The sequence below is a fragment of the Leuciscus leuciscus genome (assembly GCF_965113295.1).
Source record: "Leuciscus leuciscus genome assembly, chromosome: 22".
In the NCBI taxonomy this organism is placed as follows: Eukaryota; Metazoa; Chordata; class Actinopteri; order Cypriniformes; family Leuciscidae; genus Leuciscus; species Leuciscus leuciscus.
Window position 1 is genome coordinate 10,943,855 of NC_138746.1, and position 24,993 is coordinate 10,968,847.

General features: G+C 36.9%; 1 protein-coding gene and 1 long non-coding RNA gene across 2 annotated transcripts in view; both read right to left on the bottom strand.

Moving 5' to 3' along the window:
* Positions 1–5,265: 5,265 nt before the first annotated feature.
* rab11fip2 (RAB11 family interacting protein 2 (class I)) lies at positions 5,266–24,739 on the bottom strand. The gene is made up of 6 exons (XM_082154150.1): positions 24,483–24,739; positions 23,111–23,711; positions 16,064–16,467; positions 15,007–15,355; positions 12,893–12,989; positions 5,266–9,378 (listed from the first exon to the last, which is right to left on the bottom strand). The coding sequence occupies exons 2-6, from the start codon at positions 23,461–23,463 to the stop codon at positions 9,148–9,150; spliced, it is 1,434 nt and encodes a 477-aa protein (XP_082010276.1). The 5' UTR covers positions 23,464–23,711; positions 24,483–24,739; the 3' UTR covers positions 5,266–9,147.
* Positions 5,266–24,993, bottom strand: part of LOC309486745 — a 387,401-nt gene continuing 367,673 nt past the window's right edge. Inside the window, exon 2 of the long non-coding RNA XR_014201665.1 lies at positions 5,266–8,095. This is a non-coding gene — a long non-coding RNA (uncharacterized lncRNA). The remainder of the gene's footprint in view (positions 8,096–24,993) is intronic.

Consider the following 24,993-nt stretch of genomic DNA (forward strand, 5'->3'; position numbering starts at 1 on the left):
AAATAACAGGGAAAAATATACATGTAGTTCAATTGAATAGTTGTTAAAAGCATATGGAGGTCGGAGGGTGTTGATCAGGTGAGCCTATGAGAGAAGTTGGATTCTCCAAAACAAAGGTTTGGGTTTAAATAAATTATCACTTTTTCATTTCATTTTCATAGAATCTGGAAACATTCGAAAAACGGTGAAGTATAAAAAACGTGAAGTAAAAAGGACATTTACTACTATATCAAATTACACAAAGCTAAACAAGTTATAGAAAGACAGTTTTGAATTTTTATTTATATAATTATTTACAATACAGCTGTAAACTGACACAGTTCTTTTATGGCAGTAAATTTGCATTCAGAATTTTTTACACTTCCAAAAGTTTGGGGCCAGTAAGATTTATTTTTTAATACATTTCTTCAGCAAGGATGCATTAAACTGATCAAAAGTGACAGTAAAGACATTTATAATGTACTTTATAACTTTCTATTTATCAAAAAAATCCTGAAAATATACATCACGGTTGCCATAAACATATTTAAGCAGCACAACTCTTTTCACCATTGATAATCATATGAAATGTTTCTTGAGCACCAAAATCAGCATATTAGAATGATTTCTGATGGATCATGTGACACTAAAGACTGGCGTAATGATGCTGAAAATTCAGCTTTGCCACCACAGGAATAAATTACATTTTAAAATACATTAATATAGAAAAGTTATTTCAAATTGAATTCCACTTCTATTCCTCACTATGTGTTCAATGATCAGAAACAGCATAGAGGAGGAAGATGTGAATTTAAATACCACAAAAAGTGTCAGTAAGGTGCCGGAAGAATAAACATTTACTACGCTGAAGAAAACAGAGAGAAAGTGTGCTAGAGAGCAAAATAGGAAATAGAAAAAGGCAGGCTGCAACTTGCCCCACATTTACAAAGTGGATTATCATGGTTTAGGATGGTGATTTGAGTCTCTGGGAGTTGACACATCACAGATGTTGCTTTTGAAGAGACCTGTTAAGGCATGGTGGGAAGCCACTCAGCCTCCCAGCTTCCATCGCTTCCCTCCGCCCAGATTGCTGTGATTTTGGGCCGTGTTTAGGTGTAAACACCATTACATTTTGTCAGTTTGTGATACTGTTTGTCTGGCCTGCAAAATGACAAGCTCTTACACAGGAACCAATAGAAAACGGTGAAAAAATTCTGCTTCCGAAAGCCCGCCACCCCTCTGACACATTAGAATTTATGAGCTGGTAATTCCCGCCGGAGTAATTTGGCTGGTATAGGGTCCAGCGGTGCTCCAACTGGGCTTTCATGTTAGAGGAAAGGCAGGCAGACAACTGACTGATTGACTGTATTACTCCGTGTTTAGCGGCATATTTGAGAGTAAAAGTGCTCAGGAGAGCAAGAGAGAAACCTGAGGTTGTGTCGTATCAGACAGCTTCAACCAGAAAATCTAGTACCACCAGATGGGTCCACTATGAACAATGTAAAGACTGACTAATGAGGCATTTACAGATCAACATACACACTGACTCATGCTAGTCGTCCTTAATAAACATTCCAAAGTTCAGTTTGTCATTTGCATTTCAACAGATCTGAACAAGTGCTTTTGTTGGTAATTATCTGACAGGAGTTATGCAACCAAACAGCCATTTCTCATAAAAACAGAAATATTTTAAGATAAGTTCAGATAAAACGCTAAAAGTAATGCAGACAAGCCCGGATCATATATTTTAACTGATTGCTGCACAACTCACTGCTGGGAAAAAAAGCTCAAACCTGCATATGGACCAGTTTGACAAGGCTGGGATACCAGAGATAAGATAAGCTGGTAAAATCACATAATAAAATGTATATGTATGTATCTTATCAAATATATAATAAAAAAATTAATAAAAAAATCACAGTATTAAAGTCAGATTAGGGGACACTAGAAGTAATGGCAGTTCTCACAAGCATAAAATGAACACAAAAGAATATATTTTGAAGAATGTCATGACCAAACAGCAAAACAGTTGATGTGTCCCATTGACCTCTATAGTATTTTTTCCCCCATACTATGGCCGTCAATGGGGCCCATAAAATGTTTGGTTACCCATAATCCTCAAAATATCTTCTTTGTGTTCAGCAGAAAAAAGAAATTCATACAGGTTTGAAACAACTTGAGGGTGAGTAAATGATGACAGAATTTAATTTTTTGGGGTGATTATCCCTTTAAGGTGATTCCAAACTTTTTTTTGTATGCTAAAACCCCTTTGATTTGATTGAATTGTTTTAATGTTCTCTGATGTGGTCACATGATGTATTGTTTTATTTTTCATCAACTCAAAACTCAAAACAAAACACCAGCAGTTCCCTCAAAAACCACCAGGGGTTCAAAATCCCCAGTTTGGGAAACCTCAAGTAATTCTTTGTAAAGAGACATAGCTAGTCCTTCTGAAACCTACATCAACTACGACCTGCTCAAGACAACAATAAAAATCTAAAGTTATAGTATGTGAATATTTTATTTGTTTTCTTTGACATTGCAGCTCATCTGTTGGATTATCAAGTAGTGGCTAGTAATTTAAAATAATTTTGTAAAATATTTTATAAGGTTTTTAAAATATTATAGATAATAATTGTAATATATATTAATTTTAACACACACACAATATATATATATATATATATGTTACTTATATTAATTTTAACACACACACAATATATATATATATATGTTACTTATATTTGTTCAACCGAGTAATGTTGTTTAGGGTAAACTAAAGCGATGTGCCAAAGGTCAGGACTGAAGCCATATAGATGCACATAATCTTATACTGAACAGCATAAATTATATTCCAGCCCTTTTTTGTTGCCTAACAATCTGTGCTTTTTAATGAAAGTTCTGTAAATCTCTTGATAAATGAAGTCATTCCTTATTGCAGTTCTCTACAAATGTTTGAAAATGTCCTTGTTTCTCCCACTTGCCCTGATCTCTTTTATAAACTTTATCAGCTTTGAATTTCTCTTTGCTTTCTCTTAGCTTTGGTTCAGGTCCTTACACCTCCTTTTCTTTTAATTGTCCTGTTATCTGATTTCCCCTCGTCCTGCACCTCAGGGTGTCATCTGGCCTTTGTTCACCTGATCCAGGACACGTGGCACCAATCAAGCACACAATGGAACACACAATAGGGCCTGATGGGGGCCCATCCTTGCGCTGAGAGGCTCATTTGACACCTTGCCGCGTGCAGGTTTCCCCTATAAACCAAGTGCTTTGCCAGATTAACTTACTGTTCTCTCCTAAAGCTTCAGAGCAGGGTGGAAGCCCGAGTGGAAGCTAACCTTGACATCTGGCTTATGTTAGGTCAGGTTCAGACAGAGCTTGGGCCATAAGGAGGGGCCGACAGCCACCTATGCCTGTCATTTCCGAACAGCTCATCCATGTGTTGAGTTTCACTTGTCGAACATCTTGTCACAGAAATTGCTGCGGGTGTTTCTCTCTGAATGGACGTGTGCCGTGTGTCACCGATCCTGCGCCATGACGCCCATCCATTTTTAACACCAGCACAGATGAACTGTGGGTGGCCTCCACCTGCACGCGTGTTCCTGTAAACACACGCGCCGCCCGGTGAGCTCGAACCACGGCTGTCCATCCTGTAATTTATGATCACAAGCAGGTGCTATCGCATATCATATAAAACCCTGTCCTTATGGGCTTCAGATCGAAAGGGATGTGACGCGTGCCACGTCCACTGGACACTACACAAAACGAAACAGTATCTCGCAATGAATGTGTTGAAGTTATTGTGCCAATTAGAGCAGATGAAAATGAGACGTAAACCTACGCCAGGACATCTACAGCGTTGGTCATTGCTTATTCATGAAAAGTTAGCAAAAAAAGATGCTCCTCATGTATTTTTTAGGATTATGTTGCATATTGCTGGCCGATATCAGAATACAATATACACTTGACTTGACCAAAAGAGGATCACATTTCTGATTCAGAGGGGAAAAACATTATGCTGTAATGAATGTAACTACTGGCTTTTAGATGTCCTTCAAAAAGGGTAATTAATGTATTACCAGTCTAAAATGATCCACAGTGCACCTCATTAAACATTACACCTTCCACCATCTGTGTCTAATGCTGCATAATCATTAACTTTAGTGGTACAAAGTGGAACATTTACAATGACCCCAGGAAGTATTTGGACACTTAATTCACATTTAAACATGTGCATCATTGTTTTCCAGCATACCATAGAAACGTGTGAAAAAAAAGATTTATATATAGATTGTGGAATCATTAAGCAAGAATGGAAATATAACTAACCTGTAAAGCAAGACCCCACAAACTTTGAAAATTCACACATTTACATATTTATGTTAGAATTTAGCTGTGTTAGACTTTTAACTTGTTTAAATACTCAGCCAAGGTCATTACATTTAACAAATAAACTTAAATAAAATAATTAATGCCTTATTTAATTTTTTCGGCCAGACTTATGGACTATACTTTAGTGGTTCCCTATTCGCCTGTAAACCTTATAAATAAAACTAAACAGCTAGTGAACGAAAAAGCTCTCTGAATACTTTTAAGCATCTGTCTGGCACAGCACATTGTTTCTTATTGAATGAACTACTGGAAATCCTTGCTTTGAGAAGCGTTCTGTTTCAATGGGGGAATTCTGTTCATCTACATCTCATTGCGTCTGAAAAAGCTCCATTTTCATCCAAATCGGAGACGTGGAGGACCCTGGGCTGATTGTAAAGGGGCCGGTCTTGTGAATGAAGAGCAATGATACTGCTCCTCAGAAGGAGGAGATGGTAAACAGCTTGAGTGGCACTTGTACATGCAGCCGTTCACATACACACACTCCTGTTACTCATAAACAAATGAGGTGAGAAGTTTAACAAGCTACCTTGTCACTAAAGAGGCTATTTTATTTGTTTGGGCGGGCATGAGAATTTCCTTCCCATTAATTTCCCTGAAAGAAACAACATCCGTGAGGTTCGCAGTGTAATGCAAATAGAGAGCTAAAATCCCTCAGCTTGGAGAGATAATTGCAAAGCCTAATGAATTTTCATTTAACGGATATGTTGATGTGGACACCAGTGGCTTGCAGTATATTGAAATAAAGATACACACTGAATGCTGAATGCATACTGATGCTTTTGTGGTGAAGAGCAATTGTTGTCAAATAATATTTGAGTTTACCCAGCTTGGAACGTGAAAATATGTTGTTCTACAAGCTTTTACACGTATATCAAAGCAATGAAAGACACGTCATGAAGTACAGGAGATTTATTGAAATGGGCTGTACCGTAATTTTCCCCCTTTTGTACGGTAGTCACATAGACAATACACTCAGCTCTCTCTTCTACACTCATTCATGCCGCATGCCAAGAATGCAAAGACAGACATGTTACTTCTGGATGAATCATCAATAACTACATCTACGCAAAATGTTTAACCACCCAACAGGAAAGTGTCTTGTTGTGAAAAGTTCTCAACTTGCCTGTGATTTTTCTGAAACCAGAAGCAAATTCCTAGGGTAAAATTCTATATTCTAAGTAGTGTTATTTACACACTATTGGAAATTCAAGTTTTTGGAGGAGAATAAGTATTTTAAAGGAAGGAGTGTCTGAGTAGAAAGTAGTTTACATCAAATGGAAACATATATGATGCAGAATACTGAAAAACTGGTAACTTATTAGATATGATTGCAGCACCAGAGATTAATGTATGTATATAAGACACCAAATGGAAAAGAAAAGAAATTGATATTCAAATATTTTCTTCTATTTTAACTTTGTGTAGATACTGTGGCTTTCATATGTTTTAATTTCACGTTTGTCTTGCTACTATCCTTTGCTAAAATCACAAATATAATCTTCTTTTTTTTTTTTTTTTTTTAAGTCTCAACAAAGTTATGTAAATTCACCCTAAACCATCTGTTGGGAAATTGCAGGAAAATAGCAGCATACAAACAGATGATAACCTTAACACATTAAGCTTTAAGTAGCTATAAAAATAGCTAAATAAACAACAACGAAAAGTTTAAAAATCAAAGATCAACAGCCATGAGATACTCAAAAAAAAAAAAAAAAAAAACATTTTGTAAAAACAAAAAGAAGGAAAAAATAGGTAGTCTAAACATTTAGACAATTAAATCAATGAAAATAAAAAAAGTACTTATTAAAGAAACAAATGTGTCTTCTTGATGATCAACCACAGTGAAACCAAGTACAATGTGTCAACCATTATTCTGTAAATATGAGTGAAGGCAAACAATGTATAATTATCATTTCAGCAGTATATACTGTAAAAAGTGATAAAAGAAGTGCTAGATAATATCTACACAGGGTGATCAACACTGTTTGTGTGATTACAGACATTGCTGATTGGTCGAAATACATTCAGAGTACCACACAGATTTGCTCTGGAGAGAGATGCATAGCAGTTCCAGTTCAATGAGACAAAATGGAGAGGAGAAGGAAAGTGCTCGGCTGAATATGAGAAAAATACAACAATGCCGTTGCCGTTCATGGGAGGCAACACATCTTAACTGCCCAACAATAAGATCTACAACAAATCTTAAGTAGTTTTGAACCTTATTTGATCGAAAGCTCGAGAAGAAAATTAACGCATAATGCATAGAAGTCCAGATAAATTTTTTTTAAAAAAGGATAAGCTGAGATGGTGAGTTATAAGAGCAAACTGAATTATAACAAACTTTACTCTTCAGCTAATGACTTTTCTGAACTGAATCACATTCAATGGAACATTTTTGGCCAGTGAATAATATAATGCTGAAAAATCATTAATAAAAACGTAATTAAGCCCAGCGTATTATAACACATTTGTGAAATTTGTAAATAAACATGTTAACACATTTATGCATATTAAAAAGGTTAAAAATGTAGCATGTACAGAAACCTATATTGAGAAAGAAAAAAAATTAACTAAAGACCAACTTCTTGCATAAAACCTAGTAATTGAAATCATTAGAAAGATAGGGCATTAAACTAGGGTTTTAATGTCAGCACTGTGTAACACTGCAAGTGGCACTGAATGCTTTTAACGTGAATCGTCAACTACACACATGTAAACCTCTCCAAATACATATTTAAGTGTAAGTAAATAAAACAAAACAAAACAATACAATAATTTATAACTTGAATACAACATTTGCTCATTATGACCCAATATAGTAGATGATGTGACTTCCTTTCCAGGACAAATAACCAGCACAGTGTTTTACCATGTTAATAAGAAAAACTACATCTGGGAAGCTTTCTGCAGAGCTATATACAGAGAGTATACACTATTGTGTTTTCATCAAATAAACATAAAAAAGGGGTATTATGGCCTAAAGAATTGCCCTGTATCAGTTTCGTTCTTCACATGAAGGGCTAACATATTAAAACCGGTTATTTTACAGTTAAACTAAATTCATCATTCTAGTTTTCTCAAATGTACATTATTTAGTATATGGTGCACACATGCACCACTGTTGTACAGTATTTCACTACACAGATGCTCCAGGCCAGCTTATCAGCCTACGGTGCGAAAAAGATGCTCAGTTACCAAGACCTACAAGCCAAAGTCATTTTCTCACCAGATATGCACTAAACATGATAAAAGATAAGAAAATGGAATTGGAAAAGTAGTACAATGTCAGAGTACTGCCTTGAAACTATAAAGCAATCTGTAAACAACTGTTCTTTAGCAAGGTTTTGTCATCATTGCTCAATTTTTTTGCAAGAAACATGCTTTACATTGTAATAAATCAAACCGACTGAAATGTTTGTATAAAGAGGCCTTTTGAACTAAAGACTTCCCAAATGAATCAGTTATTTGCTGTAGTTTCAATTTTGAATGGGCTAGACTTGCTCTGTTAAAGTTAGAAATTAAGTTCAAATAGCTAAAAGAAGTTAATACTTCTTTGCTCGATTGACTGACCGACTGACTGGCTTAACTTAAGTTTAATCAGAAACCGTCAACACTTTGGTGTAGTCAACTGTAGGCAGTCCACAGGTTTTGACAGTCCTGCAGTATACTGAAGATATGGAGCATCAGTGCAACAGAATGACACTCAGAATAAAGTCTTTGGAGACTGGATGCTCATTTCTACACTTCCGTTGTCACTATACATCAGAGGCAGCTTGTTTCTTGGACTTGTGTTAGTAAAGTTGCTTGTAAAGTGAACAGTGTTATTCACATACATATTTTGCTCATTACAATCAAGCTCAAAATAAATAATTAGTAGTGTACCAGTCTATTATTTCATAGACGTATGCTCTGAAAAAGTACCAAAAGGTTTCATTACCAACATTCTGCAACTAGCGTATCAATATGGCACCAAACCCATGCCAATATCAAGAGTCTGATCACTCTTTGTCTACAGTGTAAACACCATCAAGAGCGATAGGAGAGTTACCCAGTCAAACCCAACCTGGTCTTTCAGTAAACCAATCCGCCTTGGTGCTAAAACATCCAGTAAACATTCACTTCTATGTCACGTGGTGCCATCAATCCAAGTGTTTCCTTGCCTCACCACATATGTGTGTAGGACAAACGTGTACATCAATTGATCTGGTATAGCTTTTGCAGTGTGAATTCAGTCACTGCAAATTCACTGAATTCAATCACAGCAAAGGCCTCATATGGACAGTCCATCCCAGTGATAACTACAAAACACAGTACTACTAAGAGTATTAAGTGCTGAATTATGTTATACTGACTGAATTCAAAGAAAAAGTCAACTTAAACACAGTTATTTTCGGTACAAACATAACATTGGTCTCCTCGCACAAAAACGCCGCTCTAAACTATAAATGGCAGCTTGTGAATATTTTCAAAAATGGTTCCATTCACAAGTATCAGTGAACAGCTCACAGGATAAAAAAAAATAAATAAAAAAAATCTAAATAAAGTTATGGAAAAATCGAAAAAGGCCATTTGGCATCTCCACATTTAGTGCCCATCTTTGTTCACAATATATCCGGTTGTTCTTGCAAACCTAGAGTAACTGAATGACATGAAATGTGTCCGTGTGTGAAAGAATACACTTGCGTTCTGTCACAAGTTACCAACATTGCAGTATCCTTATATAAGAAATATATATTTTGCCAGAAATCTTAAGTTACAATACGCTTCTGAGATCTTTTACTTCTTTGAGATCTTCCCAGCTTTTCTCTTGGGCTCATAGGGTGTTCTCAGGATGCTGGGTGTCTCTTCCATTACCCTGACCAGCAGGTTATCAATGTAGTCCTCCAGCTCCCGAATATGAGCATCTTTCTTTCTTACCACCTCTTTCTGCTTGATGAGCTCTTGCACAACTTCCTCAAAGGAGAGATTGCTGTAGGCCGCCATATTCGCATGCAGATGTGCAGGCTCCTATGCGAGAGGAAGAACAGATGACATATGATTGTTAAATGTACCATGTATTAAATACATTTAAAAAATGCCTCTTGATTGCTCATAGAATGCTGAGAATTCAAACTGTTCTCTGAAGTGGGTAAATCAATCGTGCATCTTTTGACCTATAATTTGATATTATTGCTAAATTTCCAACATGAAACAATGTGTTAATTTAAACAATTCACATTGGTTTGTAAACGGACAAGTGGATAAGCAATAATGCCATATACAGTAGAAGCTGGACAAAGAAAACTAGGCAAAAAAGTGTAAAAGATAAGAGTGAAATAAACATGTTAATGTTTCCTTCAAAACAGAACTCACTTGATAAATGAGCTTTTATTAAAGGTGTTGCTCTAAACGTTCAAGCCTCAGTTCTCTGAAGCAGAGTGATTATGTGTTGACATGAGTAGTGTCTGCATCTGACTTAACCATGATATTGAGGGACCAGCAATTTAGAAACATTTGCTCATCTGCTATCATGCGTCTGACAAATTCACACTTTTTGCTGTCAAGGTGAAAACAAGCACTAAATGCAGTCAGTTGATAAAATCTCTTAGAGCCTATCCATTTCACTGTTGTCTAAATATGAGTCAATGTCTCTCAGTCCTGCTTAATTACTGATGCTTAGATAATTACAATAAAACTGCCACCCAAAATCAACATCAACACAACAGGACACCGACCTGTAATTCATCTAATTACCAAACAATCCAAATAGCTCCAGAAATGAAGTACTCGTACCAAATCTACTCTGATAAGGTTATCTGGGTGTTTAAGTGTTTAAGCCCTTAATATTTTTTTATGCAAATTATAATAATAAATGAATATATTAGGTCATTAAATAAAGGTTTTAACTGGGACGTTTTAAATAACATTGCTTTGGTTAGTTCAATGGTGATTAGTATAGAAGCTTGTTTTTATCTTTTTAACTTAAACTTTTTATCTCACAATTCAGATTTTTTTTCTAAGAATTGCGTAATATAAAGTTGCAGTTGCATGTTATAAAGTCAAATTTGCCATTCTGACTTTACTCCTCGCCAATTGCGAGTTTATATCCTGCAATTCTGACTTTATAACTTGCAATTGCGAGAAAAAAGGTCAGAATTGCAAGAAAAGAATTACGAGATATAAATTTCCAATTGCGAGAAAAAAGTCAGAATTGCGATTCAATTCAGACTTTTTTTCTTGCAATTGCGAGTTTATTTATGGAATGAATTGTGAGATAAAAGGCACAATTATCTTTTCAATTTTTTTATTACATGGTGGAAACAAGATTACGTAGATTAGGACTACGCGACATACTACAGTAAGTACAGAAAAAGTTTCAAAATCATAAAATGTTTAATGAGTAGAATACAGTATAATTAGTTTAAATAATCAATACATTTCCTCTAACGTTTTATTTTCCTTCATAAAATATTTTCACCACATTTATTCATATGCACCAAAATTGCCTCACATTTGGCTACTAGAGTAGTTAAAGTGAAAATTAAATTTACTTTCTCAAATTTAAAACCTCCACAAACATTATAACACTTTTTACAGCCTTACATTTTGAAAAGTGAATTAAACACATTTGATTATTTTATGGGTAGCCATGTGTGATGATAAATATAATTAAAATATTAAAACCTGTATAAATGATCTGTGTTTATAGTATGTATAATATTAAATGTAAGACTAATACATTGCACTTGTTAGGAAATTATAATATGCAGGAACAAGCCTCAACACTTTTAACCTGAAGCCTCAGAGTCTGAACTGCTTCTGGGTTTGAACTTGATCCACCATATCGGACAGATGTTTATACATGTGACACTTTGATTATGATTATCCTCCTTAGATTACGGTAATGGAAACAAAACATTCCTTCTCTTTTTCCCTGAGGAAACAGCAGAACAAATTTGACTCCATAAAACTGCCATTCTAGAAACTAATGCAAAAATACAGTGGCCCTAAAAAGCATTTAGACGCGTAAATCAAAATGTGAATGTCATTGCATTAGATAACAAAATAGAAAACCAAGTAGCATTTATTTTAAAGGGAAAAAGTACACTTAAAGTACAGTTAAAAAAAGGTACACTTTCCAAGAAAAACATTTGCAGAATGAATCGACTAAAAAAAGAAGAAAAAAAAAGGAAGAAAAAAGTAAATAAAAAGAAAGATATATCGCTCAAAATTAAGGCAAAAAGAATTTAGATGCTTTATTGTTTCTGGTAGTGGAATATTTAGTTAATGTGATGAACTACACCTGTAGTGAACTTATACATCCACTAAAAGTCATCATTATTTCATAACGGGTTCATTATTTGTTTGACGCCACTTGCATGCAATAAAATTCATTTTTAGGCGTGCTTGTTGAGTTGAATGTTTGGTAATGCAGGTCAACAGACAATGCAAGCCAAAACAACACTTTCTGGCACATACAGAACAGCAAACACTGAATCAAAGGAAGATTTAGAGAAAGAGATGCTGCATGAATTGAAAAAACACCAGGGCACAAGCTAGCGGGTGCAGGAAAAGAGCCCAGGAAATGACCATGAACTGGCAAGCAGCTGATGAGCAGATTTAGGCAATCAGGAGTGTGGGAGAGATAAGACTTCCACTTGGCATTCTTCAGTTGTCTCATTATGGGCACTAATGAGGGCCTTTGCGTTGAAAATCTAAAACTCCAAGTCCTTTGAAATGCCTCGGCCGACTCTCCCACCCCCCACCCCCCATCCTTTAATTAAGGCCTTAGAGTGCCAGAGACACTATTTCACGGATGCAGTGTTAACATAACCTCAAAAATGGGTGAGGAAAGCCATTTTCAGCAACGCGTCTCCAGTTTCAACATCACTTCAGCAGCTATTCTCACACAGCAGACAAGCAAACGTCGCGTTACTCTGCGCTGGACATGATGATGATCACAATCAGAATAATTATGACAAAGTGAGAGAGGGCTCCTTTCCACATTTAACACTGACCGTGGTTTGACCTACAGTGTAAAATTAGACCAGTGACAAATTGCGTATTATTAATGATTAGATTTCCAATTATTGAGTGAGAGAACATACTGTCCAAGATGGTTCACTAACGAAATGGAAGCACACTAATAACATCACACTACTTCAAATTACATGCAGATCAAAGACGATGACCACCCATTTCAGCTGTTAATTAGATAAATGGGCCTCCAAGCAGAGCGCCACAAGTGATACTCAGTCAGAGATCAGCATCATCAACTTCCATGTATAATAGGGCTGCAATAAATGACCAATTAAAACTTTGGGCAAGTTTGGAAAACTTGTGAGAAATGTGGTCAAGCTGTGTCTGGACAGACTGGACAGTGACAATGTGAAAATACACCCTTGTTTACCAATGTGTAGAAATAGAAAATAATATTCTTACATTTAGTGTGGTCACATGCAATTCAACTTTATATGTATGACAGTGTAAAGCATAAAATAAATGTGTGCAAGTGTGCAATATTTCTTTTGAATGAACTTACCTGTTCTTTTGCATGTTTCATGCCATGCTTCTTCTCTGGAGAGTTTTTGAATCTCTGAGTAAGGTCCTCATTACTAGTGGGATTTCTCATGTTGTCACTGTTAAACAGGGAAAAAAATAAAAATAATGTCAGAGATCAAATTTTACTCCAATAAATGTGTGAATTGTGTTCCAAAACACCTGGTAATATGCATGCTAATAAGCAACTAGTTAATAGTGAGAACTGGACCCTAAACTAAAGTGTAACCTACCTTTTTTATCTTACAAGAAAGTCCTTTATTTAACGTTCTGACCTATCAATACTGGTGAAATCTTGCTCAACACCAACAAGTACTGTCATAAAACACATCAAATCCTTTAGCGCAACTGCCACTTGCCAGCAAAAGTTCGATATCATTTTTGAGTTGACCTTTATGAAGTGACAAACAGGGGGTCAGGAAATGGTTTGACGCCCCCTCACACGCAAACAGCCAGTCTACTTTTCATTTCCTAACAATTGGTCACTAACCACAACAAAGGCTTTGCAGCCAGTAAGTTACGGCTCGCACAGTTGGGGTGGGCGGTACGACCAAAATCGTATATCACAGTATGAGCAATTTTATACCACAGTAACGGTGTATGTCTTAATTTCCTTATTTGTTTTAAACATTTAAAAGCTTAGGGTCAGTAAGATTTAATGTTTTTAGATTTTTTTTAAATCTATATCTATATATCTATATATATCTATATCTATATCTATATCTATATATATATATATATATATATATATATATATATAAAAACATAAACTGTTTTCAATTTTGAATTTCCAGCAACATTACTCCAGTCTTCAGTGTCAAATGATCCTTGAGAAATCATTCTAATATGCTGATTTGGTGCTCGAGAAACTTTTCTTATTATTATAGTTGAAAAAAGTTGTTCTGCTTAATATTTTTGTGGAAACCATTATGCATCTGTTTTCTGAATTTCAAGGATGAAAACTGACAGTAAATCCGACACCACCATTACTGTTTGTATCACTGTGTATACAGACCAGCTATAGACCAATCACAACAGGCTGGGCCATCTGACCAATCAGAGCAGAGTATGCTCTCGGAAAGGAGGAGAGTAGAGAGACTGGATCATTGATCAAGCCGTTTCAGACACCGTGAGAAAAGAGGTGATTCTGCAATCTATATTATGAGAAAATCAATGTTTTTGACCTTGGATACATGTAAACCTATTGTAGGAGACATCCAACACAAAATTAGGAACCTTTAATATAGCATCATAGGTTCACTCAAGAAACCCCCCTCCCCCTTATGATTTTTATTTTTTTTATCATAACAGGAAATTAGGAAATTTAACCGGTTGACACATTTTTTCCACCCATGCCACAACAGTCAAACACCATTGCAACTTGCAGGAAAATAAACTGACTTTAAACTTACATGGGAGTACAGTTATGAGTAATGGTCCGATCCTTTAATGATTAAAACTTGTGAATGGATGAGATACATTAAGGATGCTGGTTGTAAAAAGTCAGTTAATGTATAAGGTTGGAAAGATCACAGATATCTTTGTACACTAGACAACATTAAGCATGTTTGTTAAATGTCTTTTCAGCTAACCTGTGACCCCTGGAAGACCTCTGATTTAAGATGTGAGAGTAATCTGAGAGGATGAGCGGCCTGGTAGGCTACGGGCAGATAAATTGTTAATTGAATGGTCTATCTCTCATTCAGATCTCATTACTGTGACTTGGTCAGGCCCCTGTAGTCTGGATTGGGCCTAATGACATCGATAAGGTCTTCCTAATGACAGACTTTCTCTGATAAACATTAAGTGCTTGACTGTCCTCACCTAACTCTACTGACAAAAGAGCAGAAGTTCGGAATGTACTGGAAGTAATTATTTTATTATAATCTATAATACTATCATAAATTATAGCACTACATATAATACTTACATTTTTATTTGATTATTAATTTTAATAAATTTTTATCTATTTATTTTTCCTCATTGAACAGTATGGTGTCAAAAAAGATACTAATGGTATATGACCTCAACTAACTATAATGAAAGCTTGATAAACAAATTTAAGACAAAAACAAAATGGCTAAAAACAAATTGTACCTGGATCTGTAATGCGAGATGAAAGGGTTGGTTTCACTTGAGGTTTCATTGGTAAAGGGGTTTGGAGATCGCAGGTCTCCAGAGCTTCCGGTCCGTGCTCCAGTGGCCGCTTTCTTTCCTTCCTTCTTCCCAGTCACTCTGCCCAGAAGACTGACCTTCTCCTTCTTCTCTTTCTTCTCTGCCCCCCACATCATCCCCTGATCTCCCTCGAAGGGATTGTGGTTGCGAGGGAGAGTGGCGAACTTCTGGGGCATGTTGTCTCCGATGTCGGAAAAGGGGTCACATGGCACATCGCTGTTTGGGACACCATATCCATCGCTCTGAGAGTGTCGGTGAGAGGCAGCGCCCCCTACGGATGAGAAAGACAATGTTTTCTTTAGCATTTCTCCACAGAGTGCAGCAGGGATGACATATTTGTGTAGTCCAAAACCCAAAAACAATTTAGTATTTTAGCACTTTGGTTAAACGCATGAAATTAGGTCTGTGGTGAACAAGCTCAAGAAATTTTCACGTTTTGTTCTACGACATAAAATACATAAGTAATACCCCTTGTGATTTTTTTTTAAAGCAAAAGCGGTTGCTAACAAATGGCTAAATGGTACTAAAGAAGTTGTCGGGACATCACACTGAACAGGTAATCTCATCTACTTACTAGTCGTTTATAATTATTGTGTTTATAATCCTGCTTTTGCAAATTATTCTAATTTCTAACTCAAACTTTCAGTATAAATGTTTTGTTTTTTAAAAATAAAGACAGAAAGAGTTGTCAGAAGCTTAGTGATGGTAATGTAAAAGTCTAGTGGCTATACTAAAGTTAATTTAAAGACTATGTTTAGCTTTTCACTTATGGTTGTTTACGCTGGTTGTTCATTTGTGAAGGTGAACAATACGTTTAAGAATCAAACTTTTGTTGGTCACAGAGTAAACAATACCTTTTGCTGCTAATATCACACAATAATTAAACACATGAAGAAAGAAAATATAAAATAAAATAATAAAATTGCTATACTGAGCACAGTGAACTACTTGAGCAGACCATGTACTCTATTGTCCTCACCTTTCTCCTCAATTGAGTTCATAGAGTCGAGTTTAGGCCTGAAGTGAGTTCCTATCAGATCAGACATGGAGTGAGCAGCAGAAAGTTTCTGCGTCCCAGTGAGCAGCGAGCGTTTTGGCTTGGGTTCAGGTGCAGCCTGAGGGTGCGGGTGCTGGTCTGGCAGAGAATCAGTCTCGCTCCGTCCTGAGCGTGGAAGTATGGCAGAAGATGTGTCTGAAAAGGCACCGTCGTGCTTGCGACCCTTCATCTTTTCCTTGAGCTTGGAGAACGGCGATCTGGGTTTGTCTCGCATCGACAAATCGAACATGCTGGCAGTCATGTTGTTCCGCATGAACTGGATGCTAACTTGAATCTTGCCTCTGTCTTTCCTCTTCTTACCTGGGCGTGAGTCTAGATTGTACCAGCTGACAAGAGAGACACAAGAGAGAGACAGGAAGTATGAGGCATATAGCAAAATTTTATATGAATATACAGAAAACATCGAAAAAAGACAAATTAACTGACCGAGTAGATACACTTGATGTCACTTTGGACTGGGCTATGTGTAACAGACAAAGGCCAGTGAGAGCTGTGTGTGTAAACCTCACTCCCCTGGCCTAAAGAGGCGTGTTAGCGACTGATGTTAGCGGCTGCGGTCTTTATTGTCCTTGTTAGCGTGCCCGCCTCTCACGTCTGAGACCCCGGTTCAAATCCTGCTCGGAGCGGGTCGAGTAGGACCGGTTACATTTTGTGCCCTGACTCAGATGGGAGTGAGGTTTAGGGGAGTAAGTCTAACGGACGTAGGCCAGTAAGAGCTGTGCGTGTAAACCTCAGTCCCCTGTCCTCAAGAGGCACACACGCGGCTGCAGTCTTTAGCGACCTTGTTAGCGTGCTCGCCTCCCACGTCAGAGACCACGGTTCAAATCCCACTCGGAGCGGGTTGAGTAGGACATGTGCATATTCAATCATGCTCTTCTTATCAATATATAATGTAATGTTTGACTATTTTATAACAATTAGTTTTTAAAGAAAGATTTCCTATGAATATTTATTATTGTTTATACTTCAAAACGGCAGAAAGTATTTCACATTATCCATAAAAAAAAAAATCAAACTGGGTAAATGAAAAAAAAAAAAAAAATCAATTTTCCAGCTAACACAACACTATTCATCCAAAAACTCAATTAGTGAAGTTGACTAGTTGTACTAGATTTAAAAAAAAAAATTTTTTATCGTTGTGTCACATGCATGGTTGGCCTCTTAGGTGTTATTGGAAACAGCTAGGCTGGTGTTACATGCGCCAGTAATTTGCAGATGTTCTAGTGTACTTTCACAGCTTGATAAAAACAAACAGCAGAAAACCACACACTCTTTCACTTCTCCTTTTCTGTGAAACCCCCCTGGTGGTAAGACTCTCTTTCAGGCTTTGCTCTGTATGTATAATTCATACAAAAACGACATGGGGGCAATGTGTTTGTCTGGCCAGAAACCCAATTTCACTTCACAAAAATCCACAGCATAGTCCATTTAGTCAATTTGAAAGCCTTCCCCCTTCCTGAGAACGCATATTATAGCAGGGATAAACATAATTCCCTGGTAACTGCAAAGGTTTGGGCCACATAAAGAATGTGAAGTAATACGCCCCCATCTAGGCCATTCCCCGGCTCCTGTTTATTTAACCTCTTGCTCTTTTTTTCTGCTGGAAGTAATGTGATTGATGCTGTAACTGTGTGAAAAGGAGGTGGCATTTGCACAAATCTGGCCTTTGTTCATTGATGCTCACACCAGTATTTGGAGATTATGAAATGGACAATATTTCAGCAGAGCCGCGTGATGCTCCTGCGATATAAGACACTTGGAGCAGGATCATTCATTTAGAAATGATCATTGTGAACACTTAATGTAGGTACAATACTAGACAGAGATTTGGCCAGAGTGTTCAATGAGTGAATTATGCAATACATCATCTTACACCTGCATAGGCAAACATACTGTGGCAAAGCATATTTCAAAAGATATTAGAGATTTTTTTATTAGTCAATATTGGATATTTGTCGGCCGATATTGTATATTTATTATTTATTGTGCATGCTCATTTTCAGATGCCCTTTTGCCATGATTCAACGCTCAGAAAGTGAATTATTAAAAACACTAATAATTATCTCTTTATACAATTTAACAAATAATTAATGATTGTGAACAAATTATGATGTGAGATTTTTTTAAACAATAACAGATACAGATTAACTGTATAATTTAAGTAATTTTCTTATGTAAATGTATTATTAGACATTTTTGAGGTGGGAAAGTTGTAATTGTTCCTTTGGATAGTACAACTATTTTTTCCATCCATTTTTCATACTGTACATTATAATGGTGCGATGTCTAGACTCACTTGTGTTTAAATTGATTGATTTTAGTATTTTATCATTTATTAAGACAAAATGTTATAGAATTTTAATTTTGGACTAACATGAAAATAATTATTGGTTTATCGGTATTATATCTGTGCACCCATATTCAACTGAAAAAGGAATAAAACCTGATAGACTGTGTTGAATGGGATTGAATATTTTTGTACAAACATAGTTTGGGCCCTTTTTTGACCTCAGCCCTGATTAAAAAGACACTCTGTACACTCATAAACCAGCCCTGCAGAAATGTAGTTCGACACTTCCACCCTAGACACAGTTCTTTCATGCAAACACTACTGTAAACACTCCTTCAGTATCGGAACACGGTTCCCTCTGGGGTTGTCACAGGCTGCCATCTTGCTGAGTGCTCTTCTTCCTTCATGGCACAGCTAGTGAATGGTGATTATGTTTCTTTCCAAGACCATCCACACACTGGGGAGCTTGTAGATCCGAGGGAAGAGGGTTTACCTGGTCTCAGGCCCAGTAAGGGAGCTCTGATCTGGGCATGTGGAGAGCCAGCCAGCCCCTGTTCTTCACATGGGAGTCAAGGCCAAGATAAATCTTCCTCTGCCTGGAACCACAATACTCCCACTCTGCGAGGGCCGCTGGGAACCAGCGTACAATCAACAAACACAGGTGTGCGATAATTAGGGTCTGTCGACTCCAATGTCGAAACGGACTCTTGTACCCTAGCGTCAGTTAGTAGGAAACCTTTGCATGAACAGAGTCATTGGGGACTGTTAACCCTGAGAGTCCATGGGATGCAAGGTTGGTAGAGTGATTTGTGCCACGAGTGTCAAAAATGATCTCAGCAATCAGTTACAGTACATAACTCCCTCCCAAGGGTGTGACACCATAGTATCATTGAATAAATACAGGCACTGATTGTGACATACTGACAATAATTATAAGCTTGGAAGAAGTGTTGAAATATCCAGGAGAGTAAGGATGCATCTATATTAATATTCTAGCAGATACCAATAAGCTAATAATTATGCTGTGTTCCATTTACCTCGGAGGAGGGATGTCATAGCTGGGAATGATGTCACACCCTAGTTAAAATGGACTACTAAGATGAAAAACTAAGCTGGACGCATCCAAGCAAACCTATGTTGTGCTTTTTGTTTATTTGCACAGATAATCCCAAAGTATCATGCCCACAATAGAATTTGGTTAGTACTGTGTGCACCACTGAGTTTGCTGAGACACAGACAAATGGAAGTAGTTAATAAACAATATAGCTGCATCCCAATTCAGAGGCTGCATCCTTCGAAGGCCGTATTCCGAAGGCCGATTGCTTCAGAGCGGCACAACGAAGGCTGTGCCAAATCTCCTTTAAATACGATCTCGAAATGCATCCTTCATTTCCCAAGCAATGAAGGATACAACAGATGGATCCTTCACGGCCTACCCTACCCCAGAATTCATTGCACGCCGGTAATGACAGTATTTTTAGAGAAATTGCTGGATTACACTATTAAATATAAGTATTGGGTTTCAACTTAATCAAATATCAAAATGATACAAATGTGTAAAAAAACTAACAAAAAAAAACTCTAAAGAGGTTCAAATGTTGACATATCTTACTAAGATAGTTACTACTTATCATGGAGTGACATGATATACTTTTACAGTTTATACTCATTATTATATGTACAGAAATGGACAACGGTGAACATATTTAGGAAGGTTGTTAACCCTGTTTTGTTTTCAGACAGTTGAATATAACCAAAGTCTTTTTCAGGCAAATCATTTCAGTTGGCGGCCATCTCGGGCAGCTATTTCATGCAGTACAGCTCCTATCTCTTTGAATGGGGAACATCAAATTCTACAAAGCTGTTCACCAAGCTTATGATTAAATTTCATATTTGAAATCACCAGTGAAATCTGTGACAACTGTCTGAAATTTTGTTTGCAAACACTCAAATCATGAGAAAAAAACCCTGTATTTTTCAGGTTGGACAAGACAATGTGCATGTGCGATCCTTTCAATAGCAACCTGAGCTTCTAAGGGCAGCTACAGTGATGCAATGACTTTACTATAGTATATCTAAAGTCTTTGATACAACTTTAAAAAGTCCAATACAAACGTTACTTCCGCTCGTCAACGGCAGCTGTAACAGTTGCTAGGCAACAAGAACAATCCTCCATAGGCTAGACCATCCCATTTATGGTCAAATTTGCCTGTTGGCCTCTGTCCATCATGGCCTCCTAATCATCCCCATATATACTAATTGGCTTCATCACTCAGTGTCCTCTCCACCAATAAGCTGGTGTGTGGTGAGCATTCTGGCGCAATATGGCTGCCGTTGCATCATCCAGGTGGATGCTGCACATTGGTGGTGGTGGAGGAGATTCCCCCTTCTATATGTAAAGCGCTTTGAGTACCTAGAAAAGCGCTATATAAATGTTACAAATTATTATTATTATAATTTAAGGCGTGGCCTTTGAAGTCTGCGTCCTTCGAAGGATGAAGCCTCTGAATTGGGACACAACATATATTACTACTGATTTGCTATGGTTGATGCGCAGAGCAGCCATATTGAATTCTGAAATCAGGGTTGTTGCGCTTCCCCAGAGTTTCCCAGTCGTAAATCTGACTTGAGGGGGTGTTCCATTTAAAAGTTCCTACTGGGAATTGGGACTTTCCCACTTCCCAAAGACAAATGGAATGCAACATTATTTTTCATATTATGGCCAATAACTGCAGTTAATAAAATCCTACACTATTTAGATTTTTTATTGAGAAGTTAAATCAATCATTTTAAATTCTACAATCATCAACAGATCTCCAGTGCAAAACATACACTTTACTAACTTACATGTAGATAAAAGCAAATAGTAATATTTTAAAAACTACATTTGGTAATTTCTGTCATTTTCTGCATTCAATAACGTGAGGTATGCAGCACTGCCTTTTCTACTTCAACCAGCCATACCGGTTTCTCTCTCAGTACTCAAATAAGCTATTACTGGTCTGTACATGCCTAAAATAAGTGAAATCAGAAAATATTAAGACGCACTAATGAATTAGTCTTGACATTTATTTACAGAAAGTAGCCTATGTCACATCTGAAAATAAAAGAGGAGTGTGGCGAGCAGCACGAGGCTGAGGGCCGTGGGAGAACAGCGCAAGGCCGGTGGCGTGATTGCTAATGAGCGACACCTGTGAGACGCACCGGTCTCGTATCTCTCACGGAGGAGTGGAAGCATAAAAGGAGGAGCGACGACAGTGAAGATCGAGAGAGGCTAGGCCTGGATTTATGTTGTGTTTTGTTTTATTATGTGTGGCGGCAGTCGACCGTGAGGGATTGCCGTCTTTACTTTAATTTTGTATTTGTTTATTTATTTTATTCAAATCTGTTTGAATGTTCGCCGGTTCCTGCTTCCTTCTTCCCATAACATCTAACCTCGTTACAAGGAGGAAGTCAGAAGATAGAAGAACATCAAATGATGAAGTTTCTTTAAAGAGAATACAGTCACCACTGCCTGACAAGAAGAAAGGAAAATATAACAGCATGCAGGATAATCATCCTCACTAAACCGGTTCATCCGCCATGGAATTGTGACTCAAAACTGCCGTTAAAAGAAGTCAAACGGCCTTTATCTGAGTTGCATACCAGAACAAAATGGCCTACGTGAGATGGTTGCCCTCCCATAGTATTGAACAGCAATGGCATGTCCAAAGACATTTAAAACTCAGACAACAGGTTTCAAACACAAAGACATAATTACACTAAAGTTCAATGTCAGCAACGTGGAGTTAAAGTTACAGGAGTTAAAAATAGCCCAGGCCATTTCAAAACCTTTCATTCTGTTATTCTTTGAGTACTATTGGCTTCAAAATGCAGACAAGCATTAAACACTAGGGTCTACGTAGGCTGATATTTCAGAGACAGACCTTGAGGTCTGTTCTTATGATAAAGGTAATCAGTCAACAGCTATCACATGTGACCTACAAATATTCAAAACAATTATAGTTTAAAAAAAATCTAAATGAGAAAAAAAGGCCAGTGATTTCAAAAGAATTGTATAGATTGTGTAAATACAGTAGTGACGATCACTGGTACCATAAAAAGATTTGCACGTTGGGATTGGAACATTAAACTGCATTGTTTAAACATCATTCATAGTCACTAACTTCACTGTGATATTAAAAGAGGACAAAGCTTTAGTATCAGGTTCCTCTTTTAAGTTGCACTTCTGCTTATGGACCCTTTTCCCGGACTGTGATGGCGCCACCTTTATCAACATCTAGTAGTTTTTCATCGTAATAAAAAAATAAAATAAAAAACATTACATAAATGTATTATGCTATAGTTTGTTTTATTACATTGGCAGTAAATTAACGCTGCTGCGAGGGTATTTATAATACAACAGCTGAGAGAGGGACGGCAAAAGTAGCATGCAAAAGCTTTCATGTTTTTTTTTATCTTTTGCTATTAGAGCAAATGGGAATACAAAAATGATATTTGCTGTTGTCTCCCATTCACCACTATAAAAGTTTAACCAACTATGAAGACATCCGCTTCTGAGAACCCTGAAAATGTGAAAAGGCTCCATTTGAAAGAATATGTTTGTATAGTTCTGCGAGGCTTTTGCATTAATAAGTTAAAAGATCTGGCATCAACAATGAATGAAATAGCCCACTTACTCAGTTTTCCGTCGTTCCTTGTTGTCAAATATCTCATTTAAGTTGATGAGTTTTTGGCCCAGAAATTTATCCAATCCAACCAGGGACCTGTGCATCACCGTGAGGCACAGCTCATAAACCTCTGGATTGCTCTCCATCAGCAGTCCTGGCAGTTCAAACGAAGCCTCTTCCTTCCACACCGGGCTGAGGGTCTTCTCTGCCACTGATGTGGAGTACTTCTCTCTGCCCAGCTGGATGATGGTGTAGGCATCGTTGGTGCCATTCTTGCCCTTTGGTTGCAGGTCTGTGGCTTGGAGAACAGTGGCTTGGACATGAGTTGGAAACCACTTCTGCGACTGTTCGCCCAATGACATGATGACTTCAAGTGTAAAACTATGGATTTTGGTGTGTGAAATGATAAAGTGTAGTAGCTACTTCAATTTGGCCGTGGCATTTTGTTTAGCTTCTAATCACAGTAAATGAGTGACCAAGAGGTGATAAAAGTTGAAAGTTAGGTTTAACAGCGTGGGAAGAACTTAATTTGTAATTACAAACGTTGTGTCTATTAACATACGTGTCTACAAAACACTCCACACATTGACCCCGCTCCAACTCAGGTCACCTAAAAAGACAGAAACAGAAAACTAAATATCAAACTTAAATTCATATTACAATATGAATAACATCAAAATGAAAATTTTGACTTAAATTAATGACTTTAACAATACAAAAAACATAGTTAAAATTGATTCAAGTTTTTTTTTTTTTTTTTCTATATGTATCTCAAACTTATATATATATATATATATATATATATATATTATTCTTATATGCATTTTTTTTATTACATTGTGCACATGAATTTATTGTGGTAATCAAATTTACTTGCGTCCAAAATAATAGTTGCCCTATGTCCTGTCAACCAAATGTTAAAAACGTATAGGAAACGTTGTCATTCAGAAAAGATATATAGCCTAGTACATATAGGCTACTAACATATGAGTCATTCAAAAAAAAAAAAAAAAATACTGTACACCATTGATGTAGATGAATAGGTTTTTTTATACTGTATATGAAATTAAATAAGAAAAAAAAAAACCCAGTAGTTTCAAATAAGTTCTTTGTTCAGTTCTGTCACATAATTTTTTTTTAATCAAGACCTGAAATTTTACATTAAGGATTTTTTTTTTTTTCATATAGATTTACAACTTCAAATTTCAATTTACAATTGGTGTTCATGGGTTAAATTGGTTACTGACCAAGTGCTTCGCGGTCTTCCTTTATGTGATTCAATCAGACATGGTACAAAACCACTGAAGCATCACAGCTAGTTTTATTATTAGCCACAGTTACTGCTTCTGTCAAACATACAGCACAAAGCTCTGATAATTACCTCTGAAGCATCTTTCCTCGAGCACAGCTCGCGACGCCACTGCATGTGGGATGACTGCTAAGCGAACCGGCATCAATTCTCTACATCTGTGGTGGATGGAAATTAATAAATTGCTTTAGTCGACACTAATTCATCTTAAACAAATATGTGTGGTATTCCACATCAGCCTTGTACTCGACTTCCTAGTTCCTCATTTCCGCTCATGCGGTCACGGGTCGAAGTGGAAACTCCTCCTCTGTTGCCGTAGAAACACAGGATTTGATCAGCGCGCGCCTGGCGCTGTTCCTGGGATTCGAATGACTGGGAGGATTATTACACTTTTGAGCATTTCGGTATTTTTTTCTTTTGTTGTCAGTTTTGTCAAGAAAAAAGAAAGAGGAAAAGGAATAAACAACAGCTTGTTTGTAAAATATTTAAAAGATTGCAATTATATATTTTAAAGATAAACAAATGTGCTATAGTGACCTTTAGATAGTTTACAGTATAATCAGTAGAAGGCTAGCCCTATTAG